The sequence below is a fragment of the Electrona antarctica genome (genome assembly GCF_951216825.1).
Source record: "Electrona antarctica genome assembly, chromosome: 7".
NCBI classification, from domain to species: domain Eukaryota; kingdom Metazoa; phylum Chordata; class Actinopteri; order Myctophiformes; family Myctophidae; genus Electrona; species Electrona antarctica.
The window spans coordinates 18,519,068-18,541,822 of record NC_136812.1 but is presented as its reverse complement, the minus strand read 5'-3'; the positions used below and the strand labels follow the sequence as shown (position 1 = coordinate 18,541,822).

Genomic DNA, 22,755 nt, shown 5'->3' with positions numbered 1-22,755 from the left:
CTAGATTTTAGAATCCAATCTAGAGAACCCTCATACTGAACCAGATGAGTTCAAGTGACCTATTTTCCTTCAATATTAATATAAAATGTTTTCTTTTCCCTCCCTTGGCTAATCCGATTGTGTAACCACACTTGTCCAATAAAATAAGTTCTGATTCATGACATATTGGTGACGGATATAATATGTTTAATTTATTCATTTCCTGGGATGAGTGGTTCAGCTGTACTCTGAATTCCAATGTTAACACACAAATTGAATTGATGTACTTGGCCACTGTCTGAGACTTTAAACCGTTTCAACAGAAGGAAATGACACAAGGCACACATACTGTACTGTTGCTGGTTGGGAGTGCATTTTATATATAAATATAATTTAAAAACAATGTGGGAGAGAACCACCAAGCAAGAAACAATTCAAACAGAGAGAGGCAAATATAAACCCAACCTCAGACACAATGGATAATGCTTGTAGTACTACGAGTTCTCTTTCTCAGTGCACATCACTTCATCATGCCATTTATTCATTCACTGCAATAATTATACAACACTGATTTCAAACAGCCCCGACATTTCATTCCGTTCAATCACTTCAAAACAACATCACAATGTGCGCTTTAAAAACGGGAGTAACTGCTGAGTTAACCGCGTTGAATTCTAAAACTAGCTACATTCATTCAGTGAGGGGAGGGGAGAGAGGAGGGGGGAGATGTGGGCGGGGTCTTTGGGGAATCTGCAGTTGAGCTTTGCTTAAAAGTATAGAGGATGGCTACAGTACGCACAGTTTCACACCACTGCTCCTCCTCTCCCTCGTGCTTCACACGGCATCGTCTTCATCCTTGGCACCGTTTGCTGTCATCACGCTCTTCATTATCAACCAGCCAAGACGGGCAACCAGAGAGTTGGATCAGCCAGCCAGTCAGTCATGAAAGCAGCATGGCGTTTGTACAGGGTTTCCCTATGTGAAGTAGTAGTGTGGTGCTGCTCTCGTCTGTGCAACGCAGCATGTCATTGTGTGTGTGCGATGTCTCGAAAAAACACTTGCTTCCTCCACGCCAACAGAAAGACATCGTTAACACTCCAACCTATATGGGACATAACAGGATATAAAATACATTGTCATTTTAGCATCTACTAAAAGCCTTTCATTCAGCATTCTACAGCTTTGTAAAAAATCACAGTTGAAGGACTAATTGGTTGGTTTGTATTTGGGTTGTAAAATTGTCAAGAAACAACACACAGTTGCAGGTGAATCCCAGAGCATGTTATGGTCTGTGGTACAGAGCATGTTATGGTCTGTGGTACAGATCATGTTATGGTCTGTGGTACAGAGCATGTTATGGTCTGTGGTACAGAGCATGTTATGGTATGTGGTACAGAGCATGTTATGGTCTGTGGTACAGAGCATGTTATGGTCTGTGGTACAGGTCAGGAGAAGTTTACCATTACTTACTGGATAATAATAAGCAATCGCAGCTTTTCTTTCTGAATCCTGTGTACGTCATAACCATCGCCTAGAGATGGATCCAGGGATTTCCCTCTCTCTATATTTGTGAGATGCCCTGGCTGTCAAGGTGAGGAGTTTTCTGTGCCAATTTAAAATGTCTGCCTTAGAAAACACGGTCTACTTTAGTCTCCTCACAGCCAGACTATTAGTCATCCTCCGTCTGGAAACCACAAATGGGGGGATGGTGTGCCATTACTTAACGCACAGACTGTATAAAAACGCACACAATCAATCCACATAATATCCAATCAATTTTTTAAAGGTTACCAAAGTGCTGCACAAGTAGTCTCTCTCAGTTTCACCTTCAAACATGAACTGACTGAGTGGAGCGCAGCACTGGGGGATGTCTCCGAGATGATGTAGAGGAGGAATACCGAAACCTCCCCTCCCCACCTCTCCTCCGCCTCCATCCATGTGCTGCCCTCCTCCCTCCCCCGCATCCACTAACCCCCTCCAGATCACCTTTTAGCGGAGTGGCTCCAGGCACCGTTAAAATGTGTGGGAGACACCGGTGACTCACTCCCTTTCCTCTCCGCTCACTATTGGACGGCTATTCCATTTTCCACCTATTATCTGTAGCTAATTCAATGTGATGGCAGCAGCGGATAAGTACGAAATGATGCAGTATGCTCAACAGGAGCTCTACTGAGTGAACTGCACAACCTCTGGCATAACAATGCTGTGAACGTAAACGGAGGACTGTGGCGATCAAATGGTTTCGTATTCAATTATACGGCTTGGTAGTTTAAAATTACCAGCCATGTAAACGTATGACAAATCGACTTATATAATGTAGATCGACTTGCTGCTTAATAGGGCAGTAAAATCATCATGTCAGTACTGCGTAACATTGACGGTTTCTCCTCGTCAGACAAGCAGCGTCTGTATGTTAATGCCAGGTGAATATAAAGAGGGAGAGAGCCAGACATCACGATATGATGTCCCACTCTTTCAAACCTCACGAGCCACTGGGGGAGCCTGTTGGAAGAAGCTACAATTGTGAATGAGTCATACAGAGATACAGGAGACAGAGAGGGAGAGGGACAGACAGAGATGATCAGAGGGGCAGAATAGAAGACAGAAGGAAGGGCAGAACGGCAAGAAGCCAGATACAGATGGACGAACTGAGTCAGAGCAATATATTGAACGAGAGACAGACACAGTCAACGTGAATGGGTCGCTGCAACATGGATACACAAAGTAAAACAGAAGCCCAGGAGAATAAGAGAAACGGAGAGAGAGAACGATTTTTAAAAAAAAATTGGAGAAAACCCTGGAAAGCTGATTATGCAGCATCTTCCACCCACGTACTCCACCCACCCACGCTCCCTCTCTCCTCCTCCCTCCTGTATAGAGTGCAGGAGGATTCCGCTCTAGCCCGTCGTGTGGCCGCCACCACTCCACCAGCAGCGCTCCCGCTCCCCCACCCCCCAGCTGCGTCATCCAGCTCTTTCTACTCTGCGCAGCTTCCGCCCTCCCCACTCCCTCCTAGCTCATACGTCCCTGAGGGCCGAGCACAACTCTCCACGGTTCCGTTTCGCAATTAGACATAAAACGGAAGCTGGCGCGCCAGCTGGCCATTGCTGTCGTTTACACTGTAAAATCCTCAGTGCCATTTTAACTGGAATCTCAAATTATTAAAATAGTTTGTGAATTTACAGTGTAGAGGACACACACTTTTACTCCCTATCTTGTTATGGTATTTTAATTGATGTGCGTTTCATTACAGTTCTTTGTGCTGCCTTCCCACCTCGTCCTCGCCAAGCTTTCAGCTCCTACTAGGCGTGACCGAACAGCAACTATTTGTGCCATTTGAATTTGACAGTGTTAAGTACCTTTGAATTCACCTCGATTTGGGTGGCTGAAGCCGAGTGGCTAGCTAGAGAGGCCATCTGGTAATTGGAAGGCAGCCAGTTTGACCGCCGGCTCCCTCAGTATAGTGTCAAAGTTTCCATGAGCATGACTGTACTTAACCCCAACAGCTTCCCCCGTGCAAAGCCATCCGAGTAGCCATCTGCTGGGTGAAGCTGTAAAAGCAATTTCCCCTCCGCAGAGGACCAGAAAATACCCCCTTTCCCCTTCTGACGGGATCAATGTTATGTGGTTGTATGTGTATGCAGGTGTGCATTTTGCAACTTCACCTCACCTGTCCAGTGTGTGTGCTCTGAGGTGGGGCGGGGCGAGGCCTTGGGGAGGTCATTGCTGCTTGCAGGTGGAGAGCCTGCGGATGCGGCTGTAAGTGGACACTCCTGTCCGGGAAGGGTTGGAGGAGGAGCTGGAGAGGCGCTCGGACCTTGGCCTGGGCCTGTAGGCGGAGAGGCTCTCCATTTCGTTCTCTCCGTCGGTGCCGTTCACACACAGGCCCCTCAGTGCCAGGCCGGCCCCCAGAAGACCATGGTGGTTGTTGTTTTCTATCCCACCCTCCTGCAGCCGTCCTGAGGTATGACACATCACAAAAACCAGGGTCAGCACCGGGGTAGATTAAAGGCCACAGTCGAGCCGCTGTCAGACTTTCAATTAACAATAATGAATTAATGAATACAAGGAGATCGAACTGGGAAGCAGCGGGATTAGGAACCAGTTCATCTAATTAAAAAAGCAATACATATGAAAGGGTTTTAGAACCTGAACTTGGGGGGGAGGGGGCAAGGACAGAAGTAATCCTTGAAGTTTAATTTCACCAAATGAAGTTAGATGCACTGAAATAGAGTAGACTTGGATGATCAGGATCTATATCCAATTTCACATGCTGCTTGTTGACTTGAGAAAAGAAAAAAAAATATCATTTTGTACAACATGGTCCTTGTGTTTATCCAGAGGTTATGTCGCAAACAGTGCCAAGTATTGTGTACTCTTTTCAAATACATTAGATTTATTTTTTTATAGTTAACTTACATTTTATAATTGAAGTCAACAAGTCTTGAGTCATTTATGATCCGTCAGGTGGAGGCAGACAAATGTAACCGTCAACCTGGTGTCCTCTTTTGGGCATGTCATTATAGGCAAGAATGTACCAACATTTTTCCAAACGCTATTTGTCATATTATGACAAAGTACTGTATATACACAGTAGGTCATAAGTAGCTAAGATTATTGCGTACAGGTCAAAGTACTGTACAAGGGGATATTATCAGTTGCTTTAAATAGTAAAGCTAACACCCACAACACAAAAGCAAGACATTTTAAGCTGATTTACTTCTGAAAGGGGGCAAACATTTCTAAATGCATAATGCACAAAGTTGGTGAGATGAGCTTTGGTCATATTACTGTATGTACAGTAGCACTTTAACCCATTCTGACCTGAGATCAGATTCTAAAAATGTCTTCTACATCCTGACAGTTTTCTGAAAAAGCTATGTTTCTATGTCAGTCGTTCTTCAAAAATAGCAGACCTACAAGCTCGTAGCGCGCCACTCGGTGGCGCGCTATGAGCTTGTAGATCTGCTATTTTTCAATAGCTAAAGCATAACAATGCTAACACCAAAAGGGGTTCCCGCCCAAAAATGGGTTAAACACTTTTTGAGGGGCGCTAGCCCCTACAACTACTGGCTTTCAGAAGTACGTCATACGGCATAGAAACCTCATTAACAGCTTAAGTGCTCAAGACGTCTGTCTCCACACGTCTTTATAATTACACCCATAGAGGGCCCAGGACGTGTGGGGACGCCTTAGGGTTTTTGCCAGGTGAAACCTGGCTAATGATCGCTGCTGTTGGCTATGGGGACTTTGGCATGACCTAGTCATGATTGGCTGCTCGAGTCTGACCCCATACTCTGAAACACCGCCTAAGCCAATGCGAGTCTGACCCCATACTCTGAAACGATGCGCAGAAATCTCAACCAAGCCCCCCAGTATAACTCTATATGGTATAATGTTTGTTTAGAGCACTTTAAACATTACCAAGCACCCATCACATCACACAAGTGTGATTTTGGGGTTGCAACATTTTTATGGTTACATTCATGTTTGCTGACAAAAGCCCAGAAAGAATTGTGTACTAGAAGCTGTATACGTTTACAAATTCCAATCATACTAAAATAAATAGGAAATTTAAAATAATAACCTAATTTGCACAAATAGGCAGCGCTCTTGTATCAACTCCCGCTTGCTTCAGTAGTGTGCTGTCAGTGGTGGGTTTACTCATTAGCCTGAGCCATAAATAAGTAATCAAAGCTAGAGCAGTGACATTCCGCTCGCCCTTATCACTAGCCTCCACCTATCAATCCTACATGGCATGGATGAGCAAACACATGCACAGAAATGTGAAATCCCCCCCAACCCACATACACAGAGCTCTATAACTAACCCCCCCCCCCCCCAGCATAATTGTGGATCATATGTACAGCTGGGATATGGAACCCCTGCCAGTCACATAGCTCCACATCTGATCATATTAGGTGCAAACTAAATGGGAAAAGAATGAAAGCAAATGAGAAAAGATGGTGGGTTAAGGTGAGACTAAAGAGGGGGGGGGGGGTTGGATGTGTGGGAGGGCAGAGACACAAGATGGAGAAAGGGAAACATACAGTCGGTGCGGGTGTGACTAAACTGACTGCAGCAGAATGACTCACCCAGTTGCTATGGCAACCTAAAGACTCGCTCTCCTCTAATGGCCGATTTGGGCTACTAGTGAGCGACGGCTAACAGGGAGAACATGCACATTTCCGGGAATCATTGCGAGAAGGGTTGCAGAGGCCATTGTGTGGGCACGCACACTTAAGGGTACACACACACACACACACACACACACACACACACCCCCCCCCCCCCTTAGCACTGCAGTTAAAAACCTATGGCTGCTTTTTCACTGTAGTGGGTTGAATTGAAGCAAAACAGGCTCTGCGTGGGCTCAATTCTAATACTCTTGATAGGCAACAGCTTTATAGGGTATAAGGTCCAGCCTCCCTGCACACAACTAAAACCCCATTAGTAATCCCTTAAGAATAAATACACCCTAAAACTGATTTTGGATGCGTTTGCACTTTACAGCGTTTTCTATAATGTTGTTTCATCTAGCTTTGTGTTCATCAATAATTGTTTCTCCCAAAGATGAACTCCCAACTGAACTGTGGATTATTACTGCACATTTCATTATCTTGGTCAATTTCTCTTTTGTACCTTGGAAATACATTTTCAGAATAGAATGGGACCTTCAAATGGAGGCTGGTTGCCGGTCAAAGTTCCTGGTAGATTAGACCATTTTATACCAAGCTGCAGCCCAAATGCCCTGGTGGTGACCGTTGTGCCATATGGCCCCGCCCTGGCTCTAGTGACTGGGAGATGAACATGACAGGCCCGCAAGTAACAGGAATAATCAAATGCAGACAGACGTCAATGAACATCATAGGACAGTAACGGAAATAATCCAATCATAACAGAGTCTCGAACAGACGTCAACTATGCGACACTGTAAACACAGCTGAATGGAATTAGGTGAAAATAGGTTGCCTTCACTTTGGATGGAAGGGGATGGAATCTAATTTCCTGCCACACATACGGAGAATTCCGGTCCCAGCATACTCGAGCTACAATGAATTGGCAAAGGAAGATTATGCCTGGCATAGTGGGGGCGGGGAAATCAACAAACAGGAAAAGAAGAGTGATGCTCCTCCTGATTTAATTGGGTCCTATGTGGACACACAGTCACAATCAAGGCCAGCTCATAACATTCTACAGTAGGAAACAAATACAGTAAATGTTCCTATTGAAAGACTAACATAGTAAACCTCGACATAAGACTAATGAATAGACATCATTTCCCCAGCGACCGCAAAGGACAGATCTGGCCTGCAGGACTGATGTGTAATAAGGCAGAATAAAGGGACCATTTCCTTAAGTTGAATGGAAAGTCAATGATAGGAGGCTGATTGGGAGTGGTTTCCGAGGGCCTGTTACAGTACATTGCAGCCTGTCCTTATGTCACCTCCTCTGACTCACCACGTACTCAATCGCAATTATGAGGGGAAGATGGGGGAAATAAATGGAATTTCATAATTGCAGAGGACGTCCAGATCGCCTGGAAGAGAAAGGTTTTATAATAAAAGAAAAAGGTCATGAATGCTCATTGCAGGAGTTCCCGCACTCCAGTGATCTTCAGTGTTTTAAAGACACTTTGGACCCTTAACTGAATCTAGCCCCCATACGATAAATGACTGGACAATTTGAAAGCAAAAACTGGAAGAAATGAGTGCCGACTAATTGCAATGAAAGGGCATACAAATGATAGAGGTAGAAGGAAACCAGCTTTCAAAGATACTTCGTACTGATAAGTTAATTTCTAAGCCTGCAGGCTGCAGCATACTTCTTGCCAAAACAAAGTTTGACGAGGTAATTACTAATAAGGACGTCAATGCAGAGAAAATCAGGGACACCCTGGACAGAAACATACAATACAATGACATGACACAATGAAAAGTGTAAAACTTTTACACTTCTCATTGTTTAGAGCATTTAAAAAGAATGCTTTCAGGCAGAAAGACCAAAACCATTTATCATGCACCAAAATGAAGCTCTCCTCCCCTGCAGATAAGATGCCGTCTGTCCTTTATCCAACAGCTAGGTCAGATCATACAGACAAAGAGACTGTACTAAGCAGACCCCAAAGACAGAAAAACACAGTGATGTCCAGAAAGCTCTGCTAAACAGCATGGCACATTAGCCCCAGACTATAACCTAGTCTGCCAGTAGCCCATCTACTGCCCAGCCCTGTCAGGACAAATGGCTAGACACTAGAGAAATCAGTGATTTCCCCCAAAAAGAGTACCTCTCTTGGTTGGCAACAAGGACAAAAGTGTCTGGCTTTAAGATTACCGATGTTATGAAAAAAGTGGAAGGGAGGGAGAAGGAGCTAAAGGAAAAGTGCAAAAAAGAAAGACTAAAGGGACTGTGGGAGGGGGAGAGGCAGTGTGTGTGACAGCTGAAAAACGGAGAAAATGAGAAGGAATGCATGAAGCGAGACTTAATTAGCACTCTTCTGATGAAAGATATTGGTTACCACATGGCAACAAATGTGTCTAGACAACATTACTAAAAAAAAAAGGTCATAAGTGCATCAATATCAGTCATCAGACGCATCCAACATATTTGTCTCCACCAGGCCGAAGGCAAGGGGAGAGAGTATGTTTTGCACTCCGTCCGTGTGTGTGTCCGTCCGTCCTTCCGTTACCAGCTAATCTCCGGCACCGTTGGGCCGATCCATGCCAAACTGTGCACAAACACTCCCTGGATGCCAACGACGAACCTCTGCCCCAATTATTCCACAACGGCTTGTTATAGCGCCACCATGAGGCAGATTTTGGCAAAACACATTTCTGTAGATTACTCGTACACATTTTATCCATACAATCACACAATTCGGTCATGTGATCAACACTGATCTGCAACATTTCCCATCTTCCATCCAAATCAGCCTCACGGTGGCGCAATAACAGGGCAATTCCTGTTTTTACCTATAACTGCATCGATCTGTGTACAACTTTGTATGCGCACTCCCTAGAGGCCATGGAAAAACATTTTCCCTGCATCCCTCCACATCTGCCGGTTATAGCGCCACCATGACGATGATTTATGCAAAACGCATCGTTTATATCTATCTTTTGAAATGATGTTCCCTTGGCTTTGGCCATCACACTAACCTGTGGGAGTGAAGCCATGTGAGTACATGACGTCATTGTCGCCATAGAAGAGCTCATCTTCCTCATCCTCCTCTTCATCCACTTCCCCATAACCATGCAGGTGTTCCAGGTAGGGGACCACAGTCATGCTGCGCCAGGGGTCCCTGCAGTCAGCGCTGGGGGGCAGGGGCACAGGAGGCTCCGTGGCTGGGTGCCTCTTCCTCACCCAGCTGAAACACAGGAATGCAGGCACTAATTAATAGGGCTGCAGTCAATCAGTTGAATCGATTATTGAACGACTTGTGATATCTACAGATAATATTGAAATACATACATACATACATACATATACACATATATATATATATATATATATGCATACTCCAAACTCCAAAATAAAAATCACGAGCACATTATGAGAGTCTTAACAATCACACATGATGTTTGGCTAACAATTATGTTTGGCTAGTTCGTAAAAAAAGAAAAATGCCACTGCACTGCCAAAGTTCTTATGATTCTTATAGACATACACTAGCTGACATACTCTAGAATAAAGTTCATGTTTGGTTGGAGTATGCTGCAGCCTTTACTCGATTAACATTGATTATTATTATTTCTTCGCCTCAATTTTTAATCAATAGTTGCAGGCTGGTAAATGACTGCATGGAGTAACAAGAAAACTTTAAAATTCAGAGTAAATACTGCGTACGTATTAAATTTAAGTTATTTTCTATATAATCTTTCACGTATACCAGTGAAAGATTATATAAAATAAATTACGATTCGAGATAAATTTGGTTTTTGACAACTTCTGTGTGTCAGACCCGTGAGAACTTGTTAGAAGACAAGCAAAGCAGCAAGGTGTGAAGGCTCATGGCTCAGCAATGAGAATCATGGGACATCCATGCGTTGCTGTGATGACGGTGTGATCAGCTTCATTTATACTCCATCCATCGCACGACGGACTCGCACAAGTAATCTAAAATGACATTGGTGTCATTTTAGATTATATACGTTGGCTATTAAAAGATTACAGATGTACAAGCTCACAGCGCTTCACTTCGTTCAGCACTGTGAGCTTGTACTTCTGCTATTTTAGGATTGTTCAGATTTAGGCCTACTCTACAAGCAGGATGGTTATTCTAAGGAAAATAGATACAACTTGGACATTACACAATACACACACCAAAAAAACACAAGCTTGTATTCACTGTATGAAATTTTCACTGCAGCAATCCACATTCTCAGTAGGTGGCTTTTCTTCCGTTAATACAGCATGCTATTTTCAGAGGCGAAAAATTGCCACATCACATGGCCTTCCAATTGACAAAAAGTCAATTCTCCTCCAACCCACTTTGTGTAGCGTGCTGCATTCTCTATGAGAGAGATGTGAGTAATGTTTAGAGATGGAGGGATGAGGAGACCTTGGCCTTTTGTTTCATAACTCTAGAGTCCAGAGTCGTGAGCGACACAGGGGCACGAAGTAGGTAGTCATTGCAGTTGGTTAACAATGTGTGGTGTGTGCTTAACCTTATTGTGTGAAGTAGTTTGTGTGTGTCCGTGGGCACAAGTGTGGACGGTGAGAGTGGAGTGTGTGATGAGTGGGAGTATGTATGTAAGAATTGATCAATGTGGGATTGCATTCTTACATGTATTGTACACTTCTGCTTTTTTCCGTTTTTCATTTTAACATTCAGGTCCGATATGTGCAGCAGCGCAAGACTGAAAATGTTTTTCAGGTGGACGCAATACCTGCCCACATTAAATCGCCTGCTGTTTGAGTGTTTAGACTGTACAATCCTGAGAGTTAATTTACACAGTTTCACAAATTTCACAAAGTTACGTACCCATATGGGCGTTAAGGGTCCATTTGGCTACAGTTGTTACACTCTCAGAGTTAAATTAACACTCAGGATTGTCATGTACAGGGTAACAATCATCGCTGTGGTACCTCCACACTCCAGTTAGTTGCATACAAATAATGAACAATTACATCACAAAAAGGATGAATTACACAAACCAAATAGAATGAATGGCCATGAGCGGAGCATAGACAATGATTGCTGTGGTTATTGACATTTCTTGGAAACATATCATTCTGGTTTGTTCACTTGAACATCACATTAAAACTGCATCCCCCTCCAGCCCATTGTTAGTCGCCGTCAATGTTCATATTTACACTCAGCAAAGTAATTAATCGTCAAGACCCATCTGCCCTTTTGCTTGTTTAAATATTTATACAACAGTCTCTTTTTTCCATGTACCATTTCCTCCCCCACTGTTGCTTATTCTGGCTGAGGCATCATGTAAATAGAAAGCTGCCACATATGACAGAGACAGGTTTGATTCTGGAATGATTCATAGTTGGAGTCGATGAGCACACAAGTACACTCGAGAGGTAGGCAAAAGAAGGCTCATGTGTGTGTGCGTGTGCGTTGGGGGTGGAAGGGGAAAGCAAGAAGAGGCACATTATTAATGCTATGAATTGCCAGCAACCAATAACAACCTGAGTGTGTGTACAAACTGTCAGTTTGCATCATTTCTAATAAGAGGCAATTTCACTCAAAATAGTGAATGAAAAGGATATGATTATAAAGCTGTTACGTAGTGTGGAACAGAATCACGACATTCCCTCCTCCCGCTCCCTCGCTTTCCTTTTGTCTTTTACAACACCAGCACATAGATACGCTTCAGTCATTTGTTACCATGGCAACTGTAGCCAGCACTGGCAAGAGCATCAGTGCTTGTGTAGTCAAGAGTCTTGAAAGGGCTAGTTCGAAGAGAGAGAGAGAGAGGCAGGCAAGTCATCTGCAGGAGACAATTTTAACATTTACCGTACTTTGCTTTTCCTAGTTTTTTCTTTCCATGTTTACACATTTCACTAACACTAGGACAAATTGAACAAGTGAACAACAATTTAATGGGATACACGGCTGCCTGCCATAGAGATAACCCTAACGGCAGCAGCTAGGCCACTCAACGCTCACTAAAAATATCAGATCTACACACTGGATCGCAGCATGACGGGTTGCGAGCTTGTAGATCGGTTGTTTTTGGAGCGTGACACGGCGTGCAACCAGGTATAAATCAGGCACAAGTCCCCTCTTGCCGTTCGCTGATGATAAAAACAGCTTCTGAACATTGTTCAGAAGTACGGTAATTAAAGGGCCATATTCTCTTTCAGGTTCTGTGTATTCCACCTGAGGACCAATGAAGACTGACCAGTCAGTGGCCTTGTGTTTAGAGTGTCCGCCCTGGGACTGGGTGGTCAGGGTTCGATCCCCGGCCGGGTCATATCAAAGAAAGATGGGACCCAGTGCCTCCCTGCTTGGCACTCAGCATCAAGGGTTGGATTGGGGTTAAGTCCCTGCGACATACTAGCGTCATGTCCAGGGGGTGTACTTGTACATCAAGCTGCCTCAAGCTACAGAAACAGGAGATAGGCTCCTGCACTATGGGCTCCATGGATCGGCAAGGCTTAAGGCTCATTCATAGTCTGGATTTTCGGTGGTGAGGTGACCACCGGAGCTGAAATAACGTTGAGCTGTGGTGAGTAAAAACAGAGAGAAGGGCTGGGGCAGTGGTTTGCTCTTCACCGCGGCTTGTGACGTCATGTTGTAGTTCGGTGGTCACCTCACCACCGACAATCCAGACTATGAATGAGCCTTTACTTTACCAATGAAAACTGCAACTTGCTCCATTTACACAGCCTAGCCATTTAACACATTAACATTTTATTTTACAAATGCCTTCTAAACCAGTAGTTTCCACACGTTAAATGTTTAATTAATGTTCAAAAATAGCAGATGTACAAGCTCGCAGCGCTGCACAAAGTGACTCTTTTTGAGCTTGTATATCTTTTTTTTTAAACATCTGTTTATGATTTTTGGTATACAGGCATTTCAGTAATATTTAAACAGCAAGTTACAGATTGGTCAAAAAAAATAGCAGAAACATACAAACAAACAAAACAAGACTTACAATAAAAATCTGACATTTTTGAATAGCCAACGCAAAATGACACGGATGCTTTCCTGTTTTTAATGGGTTAAAGCTTAAATCAAAATAATGCTGTCCACAGAGGGCATAGTGGCGTCAATATGAAGACAACCCAAAAAGAGTGAGGCTCCATGCAAAATGTTGCACACAAGGAAAGCTTGTTTCCTCAAACACATTACGCTAATTGTGTGCCGCACACACGATGTGACCATCACTTATGGCGCTGTAGTGAGACCAATTTCATCTGAAATTTAATTTGCACTTAATTTTTGGAGCACTCTCTCTCCTTGGCATGTGTGGAACTTGTTGTGGAAGATAAGTTGAACCAGCATCTGAACTGTAGCAATAAGTTGTAGCAGTGGCGTCACTGACAAGATGGAACATGATGACTTACTTATGCTGTCTGATGTGTTGTATTGAGAACCTCTTTGCAGGGTCATAATCCAGCATTCCTGGAACAGTCAAAAGTAAGCCAGTCAATGTTGGTGTGATGTAAGGACAAGCGAACAGACATGTTGTGTGTAACCCAGTGGGTCCCAAACGTTTTAGCTCGAGAGTCGACACGCAAAAGAGAAATTTGATGTCTACCTGGGACCCAAACTATAGTAAAAATATAGTAATGTAAATGCGACCACATTCTTTGCTATGTACCAAAAATATATTCAAAACTAGATTACTGACCACCAGTGACCAAAAGTGCATATACAAAATGGACAGAAACTAAATGTAACCACTTAAAGCCTCATCATCATTGTACAACTGTCATGTGGCCGAAAATAGCCGATCAAGTTGTGAGCTTGTAGATCATCCATTTACACTAGAGTGACACCATCACAATCATGTCAAAGTATGAGCTAATACAGGGGTTCTCAACCCGTCGCCAAATTATTTTGGGGGGGGTCCCCAATTTATTAAAACATTTTTTTTAATGCAACTGAATGGCTGGGAAATGGAAATTAAGAGTTTACATAGTACACATAGTACATGCATAAACTTCAGGATTAATTTACGATATATTTTCTCTATTAAAGGTTATTTTTGCAGTCAAGTTTGTATTGGGGGTGGGGAACGGGGGCAGGGCGGGGTCGCGAGACATGGCCAAAGCATTTCCGGGGGTCCCCAGCCAAAAACATTTAGCACCCCTGAGCTAATAGACCCAGGCTATTTTTGAGGATTCTTGCCTATAATGCCATGCCCAAAAAAAAGACACCAAGGTTAATGTGGTTAAGTAACTCTTACCACTGAGTAGGCTTGAGAGGAGAGGGTGGCACTCCTCTGGGATGCTGTACTCCCCTTTCCCAATGTTCTCAAAGAGCTTGTAAATGTTATCACCTTCAAACGGGTAAAGACTTGTCGTGATGTTGTATCTAAAAGAGAAAGCAGGATATAGTCAACCTACAAAAATCATGGATAAAATTCAACAGGAGAACAGTGCTAGACAATCTTACAGTACATCATCTGATTGGTTGCAGTTTATCGTTGGGGGGGAGGGGTGGGGGGGCACTACCCACAGTTAGCCGTGTTGCTAATTTTGCACAATCCTTCAATGATGATGTTGCACCTCGTTGTAAAGGTGAAAAGTCAGGCTTTCCAATGATATATCACATACAATACTAATTGGTATTATTAAAGGGGAGAAATAATCAACCAAACTGATTCTCTGGCAAATACATAGACATTATACTTGGACACAGAGACAAACCTGTACCTTGACATGAACACAGAATACACACATTTATCGATAAACAAAGTGTAGCGATATTGAATGGAAAAGTAATTAAACCAGTTTTTCGTTTATAGCTAAATACAACGCACAAGTACTTAGTATTGAGCCAATCGATTATTTGCATTGCAAAATGATTCGATACAGATTATTTGCATTGCAAAACGATACGATAAAGTAAATGTTGCAGTTTACATTTCGATATACTTAGATTCTTGAAATTAAAATCGATTTTTCGATGCAGTTACTATATCGTTACACCCCTACCAGTAAGACGCCCTGAGTGCAAGAAGCGACCTCGCCCTTCAGAGCTTCTTAATACGGCACAGTTGAGAAGCAGGAGTTAAACTATTAATCTGGTGTCAGTGAGGACAGATGTAGAGTTGCTGGCCGGCTCCATATATGCAGATCTAGTATGTCAAACCATGTATGGCTATCTAGGGTTTGATGAGGTCAGTGTCGTGATCTTCATATATGGAGATCCAGGTGATGATAGTCAGCTACACATATAGAGATCCATGTGTTGTACCAACTTGGTACATTTGCATGTGTGACTCACGTCACAGCAACGACACTGGTTATCATGACTGTCACAATATGGCATACCCACGCACAAGCCCCCAGTAAGGCTATCCGACCAACATTGAAGCTGCCACTACCTACTGGCGAAAAGTGGAACTGCAGCACGTTCATGATGTCATGCGAGTCATCCCAGGACCTCAAATTTGAGGTCTGGGCTTAACTCTACTTTATTACTCTATGCCCACGCATGGTAATCATGTTGGAACATTTCATTGGAAGAAAATTACACTAGCGACGTCTACCACACTGGGTCATTAGGACTCACTCATCTATTATTCAGTATATGCCAGTGCCCAAACACTTTGAATATATTATGGCCTTACAGTGTGACACCAGCTGACCAGATGTCAACCTTGAACCCTGAGAAAGAGTCCAAGCCATTGGCTATCTCTGGGGGTTGGAAGGCTGGAGAGCCCTGGCTTGTCCTACATGTGTCATCTTCTGCAAATGGCTCCAACGCCTGGAGGGAAACATGGTAGTACTCACACATCATCTTTGTACTCACTTCAACATTAATTCCCTCATAAAGATCAAGCTTCATGCTGTTCACACTATTTTCATTAAAAGTGAGGTTTGATCATGCTTATCAACATAATAATTACAACAAAAAAGCAATTCAAATACCAATGTGAATAGTGTCTGACTCTTAATATGACTGACCTCTGCAACACCCAGATCAGAGATTTTGAGAGCCCCATTTGTGGTAATCAGCAGATTCCCCGGTTTGATGTCTTTGTGAACGATGCCCTGGCCATGCAAATACTCCAAACCATCCAGCAACTGGCAGAAGTAACTAAACAGACCAGAAAGACAGTTATACTAGAGCAGCCGATTTAAGCTCAGATATTTTATGGCCGTTATTGTGGTAGTAGCAAATAAATTACCCATGAGATTGATAAATTGGAAACCTTTTCTCAGGGACACTATCAAGCATTTCCTGCATCCCACAGACACAATACTCCATCACCATATACGTAACACAGTTAAGGAAATGAGCAATTAAGATGCTATTAAGATACACTAAGCACAGTATTCGCGTCACGTCACATCGCATCACAATCATCGTTTTAAAAGATGTTTGAGAAGCATTAAAAATATATATTTACTTTAGAAGACAATGACTATAGAGCAGGCATTGGGCCCGCTTTGCTGGTCAATACATGGCTGACCAAATAGTCTGATCAATAAAACTCTACAAAGAACATTGATTGAACAGGCATCTTGAAAATAAACCAGCACACTGCTTCTTCAGACAAGCCTGCAAATGTCAATTATAGACTCAACAACCCACTCACTCACTGATTCAACAACCTCTGATAGATATTTGTGTAGTTGAATACATATACGTTTTACACCTGTCTGGAGCTTTGAGAGACTGGGAGCCATACAGAACAGAGTGAGAGATGCATCAGCCCTGCCTGTTAGAAAGCTTTATGAATGTGGGAGCATGAGACCAATATATTTCCTACCACTGGGGAGATGTGGAGAAAGGCACACTAGCACACAGGCAGGAATAATAATGACAGTCACTATGACAGAGGGAGTCCCTTAGTCACGACTTTGTCAGTGTCCATCTCTCACACTGGAGAGGGAGGGAGCGAAGAGAGAGAAATGTGAAGCGAGGAGGAATGGTAAAGAGCGAAAGAACAAGGGAGTAAGGGAGAGAGAGAGATAGGCGAGGAGGAATGGTAAAGAGCGATGGAACAAGGAAGTAAGGGGGAGGGAGAGAGAGCAGTGTCAGAGCAGCGACGTGCACCTACATTAAACAGCCCCATTAATTATGGGCCGGAGGGGCACATGATCGACATGAAACACCCACGGAAGGAGGGGTTGAAGGGGAAAGAAAGTTGTTATGGAGGGGCTGCGATGGACGGTGTACGTCACTGGTCCTGCCCTCATTGCCGGTTCAATCAGTAACGCAGGAAAATAAATTGAGTGGATAGATGATGCAGCTGCCTTCAGCCAGGCTGGGGCAGGCAGGGCAATTACCACTGCCGAGACCAGTTTAGTTGGCTGACATACGCAACACCACAGTGACTTCAGACAAGACTGTGGGTGGGTATAGGGAGAGAAAGGAGGGAGTTGGAGAGAGCCAAGAAAAGAGAGATATACAGAGAGAAATGTCTCCTTGATATTCTGCTTGTAGATTAAACTCTGTGGCTTTCTTCTGGACAGATTAAATGTTACCAACGTTGTGAGTAAAACCACTTTTGAACAGAGTTACTATAGACCAAACAAACACTCTTTTGTGCAAATAACTGTGGAGACTTTCCTAATGCCCTGAAGATGGCGGCCAGATTGAAATGTTGATTCGTGATAAATAACGTTTTGCAACAAGGCTACAAAGACTGCATTTCTTTTACTACTTCCAGACTGATTGACACAGCCTCACAATGTATTTTATACTTCTTTTGTTTAATCTAAATAACAGATAGTAACCATCATAGCAAGTGTACTGGTACTATACTTACGATATTGACAAGATAAGAGGAAAAAGAGCTGTGGATCACACTATAGAAATCACACAGAACGCCACCATGATACAGAAATTCAATTACCAAGTTAATCTGGTTGAATCTGTCAGACAGGACTGAATCCATTAACTCAATTAAATGTGACTCAGCAACAGCAGTAAAATCATGTAGGCTAGAGTTCACAACTACCGTATGACTATATAGTCGCCTCTGAAATGTCAGCTGCTGATTTTCAGGGTGTTGAACATATGACAGAAAGAAGCATCTAAAATAGTATGTGGTGGGCAGCTGACCAGCTCAAGGTCAGATTTCGGGCCTGCTTAGGCTAATGTCAGACACAAAGGCTAACAAGTTTCATGAAGTGAGGGGATTTGCAACAAGCCCATTATGTTGAACTTTCCTTTTCCCATTTAACAGGTAGACACTACCCTCCGCTGGACATTTTCATGAACTACAACTAGAGCTAAGTGATATTACTGCAGTATGTACAAGACTTGTTTCCGCCTGATCTTTAATGTGAATAACTGGCAGTTAAACCTACAGATAAGTTGGGGACTGACTAATACAGTCTCTGTATCAGCATTAAAAAGGATATATCTTCTGTTTCTCCTCGTTGTACAAAACATCCACCAGTTGAATCACATTTTTGTGCCGCAACCTTTGTAGCAGTTGGATCTCCCTGGAAAACAATACATAAAAGTGTCATGTCTACCGCAACAGGTTAGCAACCTTTTAAGGACGATAGTACATAAAAAACAACAACCCATAGCTTGGTAATGTATCAGTACGTAACAAAAGTACAGCTACATACTTTTTGACATTTGCCTCTCCATTGGGTATCCGCCTGAGCTTCTTCTTCTTAAGGATCTTCACAGCTCTCCTGCAGAGCGTTTCAGAATCCAGCATCTCTTTCACTTTGCCATAGGATCCCTCTCCCAACAGGTCTCCCATCAGGTACTTCCCTATCAGCTTGGCCCGCTTCCTCCTAGGCTGGTAGATGACCTCGGCAGAGTCTATTCTATGGATGAAGGTGTCCATGCCCATCAGTTGGTTTGCTAGGTAGCCCATATGCTGGAGGTCCTCTGAACTCATTGCTGCACCGCGCCTGATGTAGGCCTAAGTTCTCAGACACGAATGGCTTTTACAGTGAAAGTTGACTCGGTCTCAGAGGGCCCGATTTATTGTGTGAAAGGCCCGCAAGAACACTAGTAAGGAGCAATTCAAATGTGATCGATAATGTGCAAGAAACTAAAAGATAAACCAGCCAACTGAACTATGACGCTGAACACTGTGTGGATCTGTTTGAGAGACCTCAGACAATACGAAGTGAGCTTTCTTCACGTGTCAACCATATCCTTGTAAGACTGGGGATTCCCGGTGACATGAAGTCTGCATTGTTCTTCTTGACTTGTGAAATTTGATGTAATACCGCTGGGATCCTTCTGCCCTTTACTTTGAATGTGTACTAGGTTTTTAGAAGATAGCTGCACAAATCCCACGTGGATAGCGCATTGTGTCAGGGCCAGGTGGCATGTGTGGACGATATCTTCTTTGCCGATCAATTTACCGGGGTCCTCCTGTAGATTGAAAGACATGTTAAAGGTGAGTACATGCACATCCACTCTAGCCCAGGTGCTAGACAAACGGCAATACAGGAGGAAAGAATAGAGTCCGCAACACTGGTGGTAACGATACTCAGCTCCACTGGTTTATTAAGATTCAACGTTTCGATCACTAGGATCTTCTTCAGGAAGAAGATCCTAGTGATGGATGAATGGAGCTGGAGTGGAGACAAGTTAGTATCGTTACCAGTGTTGTGGTCTCTATTCTTTCCTTCAAAGTCATGTTCCCTCAGTAATGCTAGCACTAAGTTCTTCTCACTCAACGATATGGCTGTCACGATTACAACATTTAAGCTGACAATGAATTGTCATACAAATAATTGTGATTAACGATGAAATTGTCTGTTAGGCAATTGGCATTGACCATTGGAACATATGACTAAACAATTCTGTTTGCCTTTTAGGCTTTGTATAATACAAAATTACACCTAGGCAGATATGACAAATAACTTGCAAAGAACCTACTGACATTTATACTATTTTTTTAATAGCGTAAGTAGCTGATATACAAGCTTTTAGATCACGTATTTTTTGGAAAGATTAACATGTTTCAACATGGAAACGAGTATGCTAAATAATTGCGATTATCTCAAATAATTGGGAATAGAATAGGCGATTATGTAATAATAATGACAGGCCTGTCGCCAACGCATGCGGGGTAAAGCCGGTAGGAGGATATGTAATTGTAAATATTCAGCAACGTGATCTAAAAGTTTAAAGACCATCTCTGCAAACAATTACGTTCCAGGTATACCTGCATACTGTCACAACACCTCGGTGTTGTAGGGCAGGCTACTGTATGAAGTAATTGGTTGTCATATAACTATGACAGCCTTAACTACCTGTACTGACATTGCGCCGGCCACCATGCACTGCAGCAGTATTACATACATTAAACGGTGTTAAATTACCTTACAGCAATTTTGTTCACTCATTTTTTAGCGTAGGTTAAATACTAGATAACTTCAAAGACTAACACTAGAGCTAGCTATAGCTAGCTAGCTATGACCTGTCTGTATCGCGGCCGATTCCCGACCCTATCTGGCTAACTTAGGTTAGCTATGATTAATCCGAATCAACCCGTGACAACTACGCATATATTTACAGTCCACAAAGCTACATGTAAATGGTCGTTATTTAAACTAGTGAAAATGTTACCTTTTGTCCGTAAGACTTATTTAAAGTGAAGCTTGTCAGAAGACAGCGCCGTTAGTAGATCTTACCAAACGCAGCTAGCGTTAGCTGTAAGGCGAGCAAGCCTCCAAAGTGTTTACATACGCCGTAACGCCATGCTGGCTTCCGCCGCATGCAAATCTGACTAGACCGCAAGGCATTGTGGTATTTAGGATAATTAAATGTTAGGCCCTTATTTATAACTCTGTACCAAATCTAACTCTATGGGCCAATTGGCCAAATACTGTCTTATTTGCCATTGTTCTCAAAATTTAAAATTTCACCGTCTCCCCTTAACTCTGACAGTATACACTATACAAATGGAAGTACTATAATGTCAGAGTAGACTTGTATTAAAGGGTCAATTTAGACCCCCTGCCTAAAGGCATACATATTCAGAGAGTCCATAGAATCCACTCTGAGAACCACTGTGGTAAACAACCTGTGCATCATTTGTATGATTTTTTTAAGCGTACGATGCGTTTAGTTTAAGTTTCTTGCATTGAAAGTGGATTTTGTTATTTCAAATCGCCCCTTCTCCCTGGCCACTATAGGCTACTAGTTAAATAGACTGTGGCATGCTGCTTAAAGTGCTGTGATTATAGGGAACGATACATCATAAAATAAATGTGATGAACACTGCAATCCTACATTTTCACCATGCCATGTCAACTTGTCAACTTTTGTCACTAGATGGCAGTACCGTTCAATGTTATTTTTTCATTTTATTTATTTTCTGATATAACCAAAGAGCTCCACACACCTGCCCCATGAAAGGGGGGCACTCCATTTCAGATGTCATCCAGTAGAGTCTTCGTGTTCCATCATGCTGCAGTGTCACAGAGTTCCCCCACTTGAAAGGGCCTTACATGTCTGGAGACCGGGCAAAGTAATCTATAATAAAGATCATACATAAGTGTGTGCGCTCCAAATTCCCCACCATGCTGAATTCATTTGTATGGCTTGGCAGTGATGATCCAAACCATGTGAGGAGCTGAGTGGATCTGCAGAGACCCAGTGAAGAGGCAGGGCCACCCACAGTCACCGCTCACTTCTCTCTCTTCTCCTTTCCTCTCCTCCTGGGTCAGGCAGCATTCCTTTGGTACCCTGGGGATCCTCCACTGCTCCATGCATGCAACAGAAGGCAACATCATTCTCGAAAACACAGCTACAACAGCATATGCTACTTTCATTTAACGCTACGATCAAAGGGACAGCATAAAAACATGGTGACAGGCAGATGGGGAGACTGACATTACTTTGGCTTACAGCATATACCCCACAGGGAGGGGAGGTGAATGAGTGCAGGCAGACGAAAAACAGTAGAGTTGATGCTGTTGTTAAAGTTTATCTGATTGTGAGAGTCAAATGTGATCATGCTTTATGTAAACCTGTCACAATCCCACAATAACAGGATAATATTACAAAAATACACGCCTAGGCTGTGCCAATGAATGAAACAAAATGTCTGAACAAATCCCATGACAGTCTCCAGCCCTTTCCTCGGACAACCCAAGAAATGGGATGATGGAGCTTTGAAACCTTCAGAGAGACCACTGTAGTATACATGAATTATTACGCACATTATCCCCCTCAGTTCATTGATGTCTGGCACAAACTGAGCCGTGGACCACCTCTAAGCGTTATGACGGCCAGTCACCTGCTGTTACCCACTGACACTGATGGTTTAAATTTCTTTATGCTCACTTGGTGGGCTTTTCCTTCTGTGTTTGATCAACCGACTAAAGATTATTGTGTGGGTTGTATGGTTCTTGGTAAAGTGCACAATACTCAGTGTACATTTAACTACATGATTTGTACTTTGGACTGATGAGTAACTGAATATAGTTACTCAAATAACTTGCTTTAGTGCAATTCTAGGCTTGGTCAAAGTTCAAGCAAATCAAAGGCTTAATCTAACAAAAATAAGATTTTATTAGATTATTTTAATTTTTATTTGGATTGGTATCTGTCATTTTTCTGATCATCCTTATCTTCTGTAATTAGATTATCCAACACAGTATTGTCTTGGGATGGATGTCTGGCTTTCTGAAACAAAAGTCAAT

The 22,755-nt window shown here is 42.9% G+C and overlaps 1 protein-coding gene across 2 annotated transcripts; it reads right to left on the bottom strand.

Annotated features, from left to right (window-relative positions):
- Positions 1 to 330: 330 nt before the first annotated feature.
- Positions 331 to 20,867, bottom strand: LOC306926946 (serine/threonine-protein kinase STK11-like). Of its 2 annotated transcripts, none has more exons than XM_079506473.1 (11): positions 20,740 to 20,867; positions 18,706 to 19,471; positions 18,490 to 18,573; positions 16,305 to 16,394; positions 16,081 to 16,213; positions 15,744 to 15,880; positions 14,355 to 14,482; positions 13,510 to 13,567; positions 9,138 to 9,346; positions 3,650 to 3,938; positions 331 to 1,081 (listed from the first exon to the last, which is right to left on the bottom strand). In XM_079506473.1, the coding sequence occupies exons 2-10, from the start codon at positions 18,984 to 18,986 to the stop codon at positions 3,700 to 3,702; spliced, it is 1,359 nt and encodes a 452-aa protein (XP_079362599.1). In that variant the 5' UTR covers positions 18,987 to 19,471; positions 20,740 to 20,867; the 3' UTR covers positions 331 to 1,081; positions 3,650 to 3,699. The 2 variants fall into 2 exon arrangements, with proteins under 2 accessions (XP_079362599.1, XP_079362598.1); XM_079506472.1 differs by having other exon boundaries at positions 20,675 to 20,843.
- Positions 20,868 to 22,755: the final 1,888 nt, after the last annotated feature.

What these genes read in the sequence shown, in the direction of transcription:
- LOC306926946 (XM_079506473.1), bottom strand. Translation starts at nt 18,986, where the DNA reads ATGAGTTCAGAGGACCTCCAGCATATGGGCTACCTAGCAAACCAACTG. An exon ending in AACGAGGAGAAACAGAAGAT is followed by an intron (nt 16,395 to 18,489) that starts ATATCCTTTTTA and finishes TAACTGTGTTAC; the next exon opens with GTATATGGTGATGGAGTATT. An exon ending in CTGATCTGGGTGTTGCAGAG is followed by an intron (nt 15,881 to 16,080) that starts GTCAGTCATATT and finishes GTTTCCCTCCAG; the next exon opens with GCGTTGGAGCCATTTGCAGA.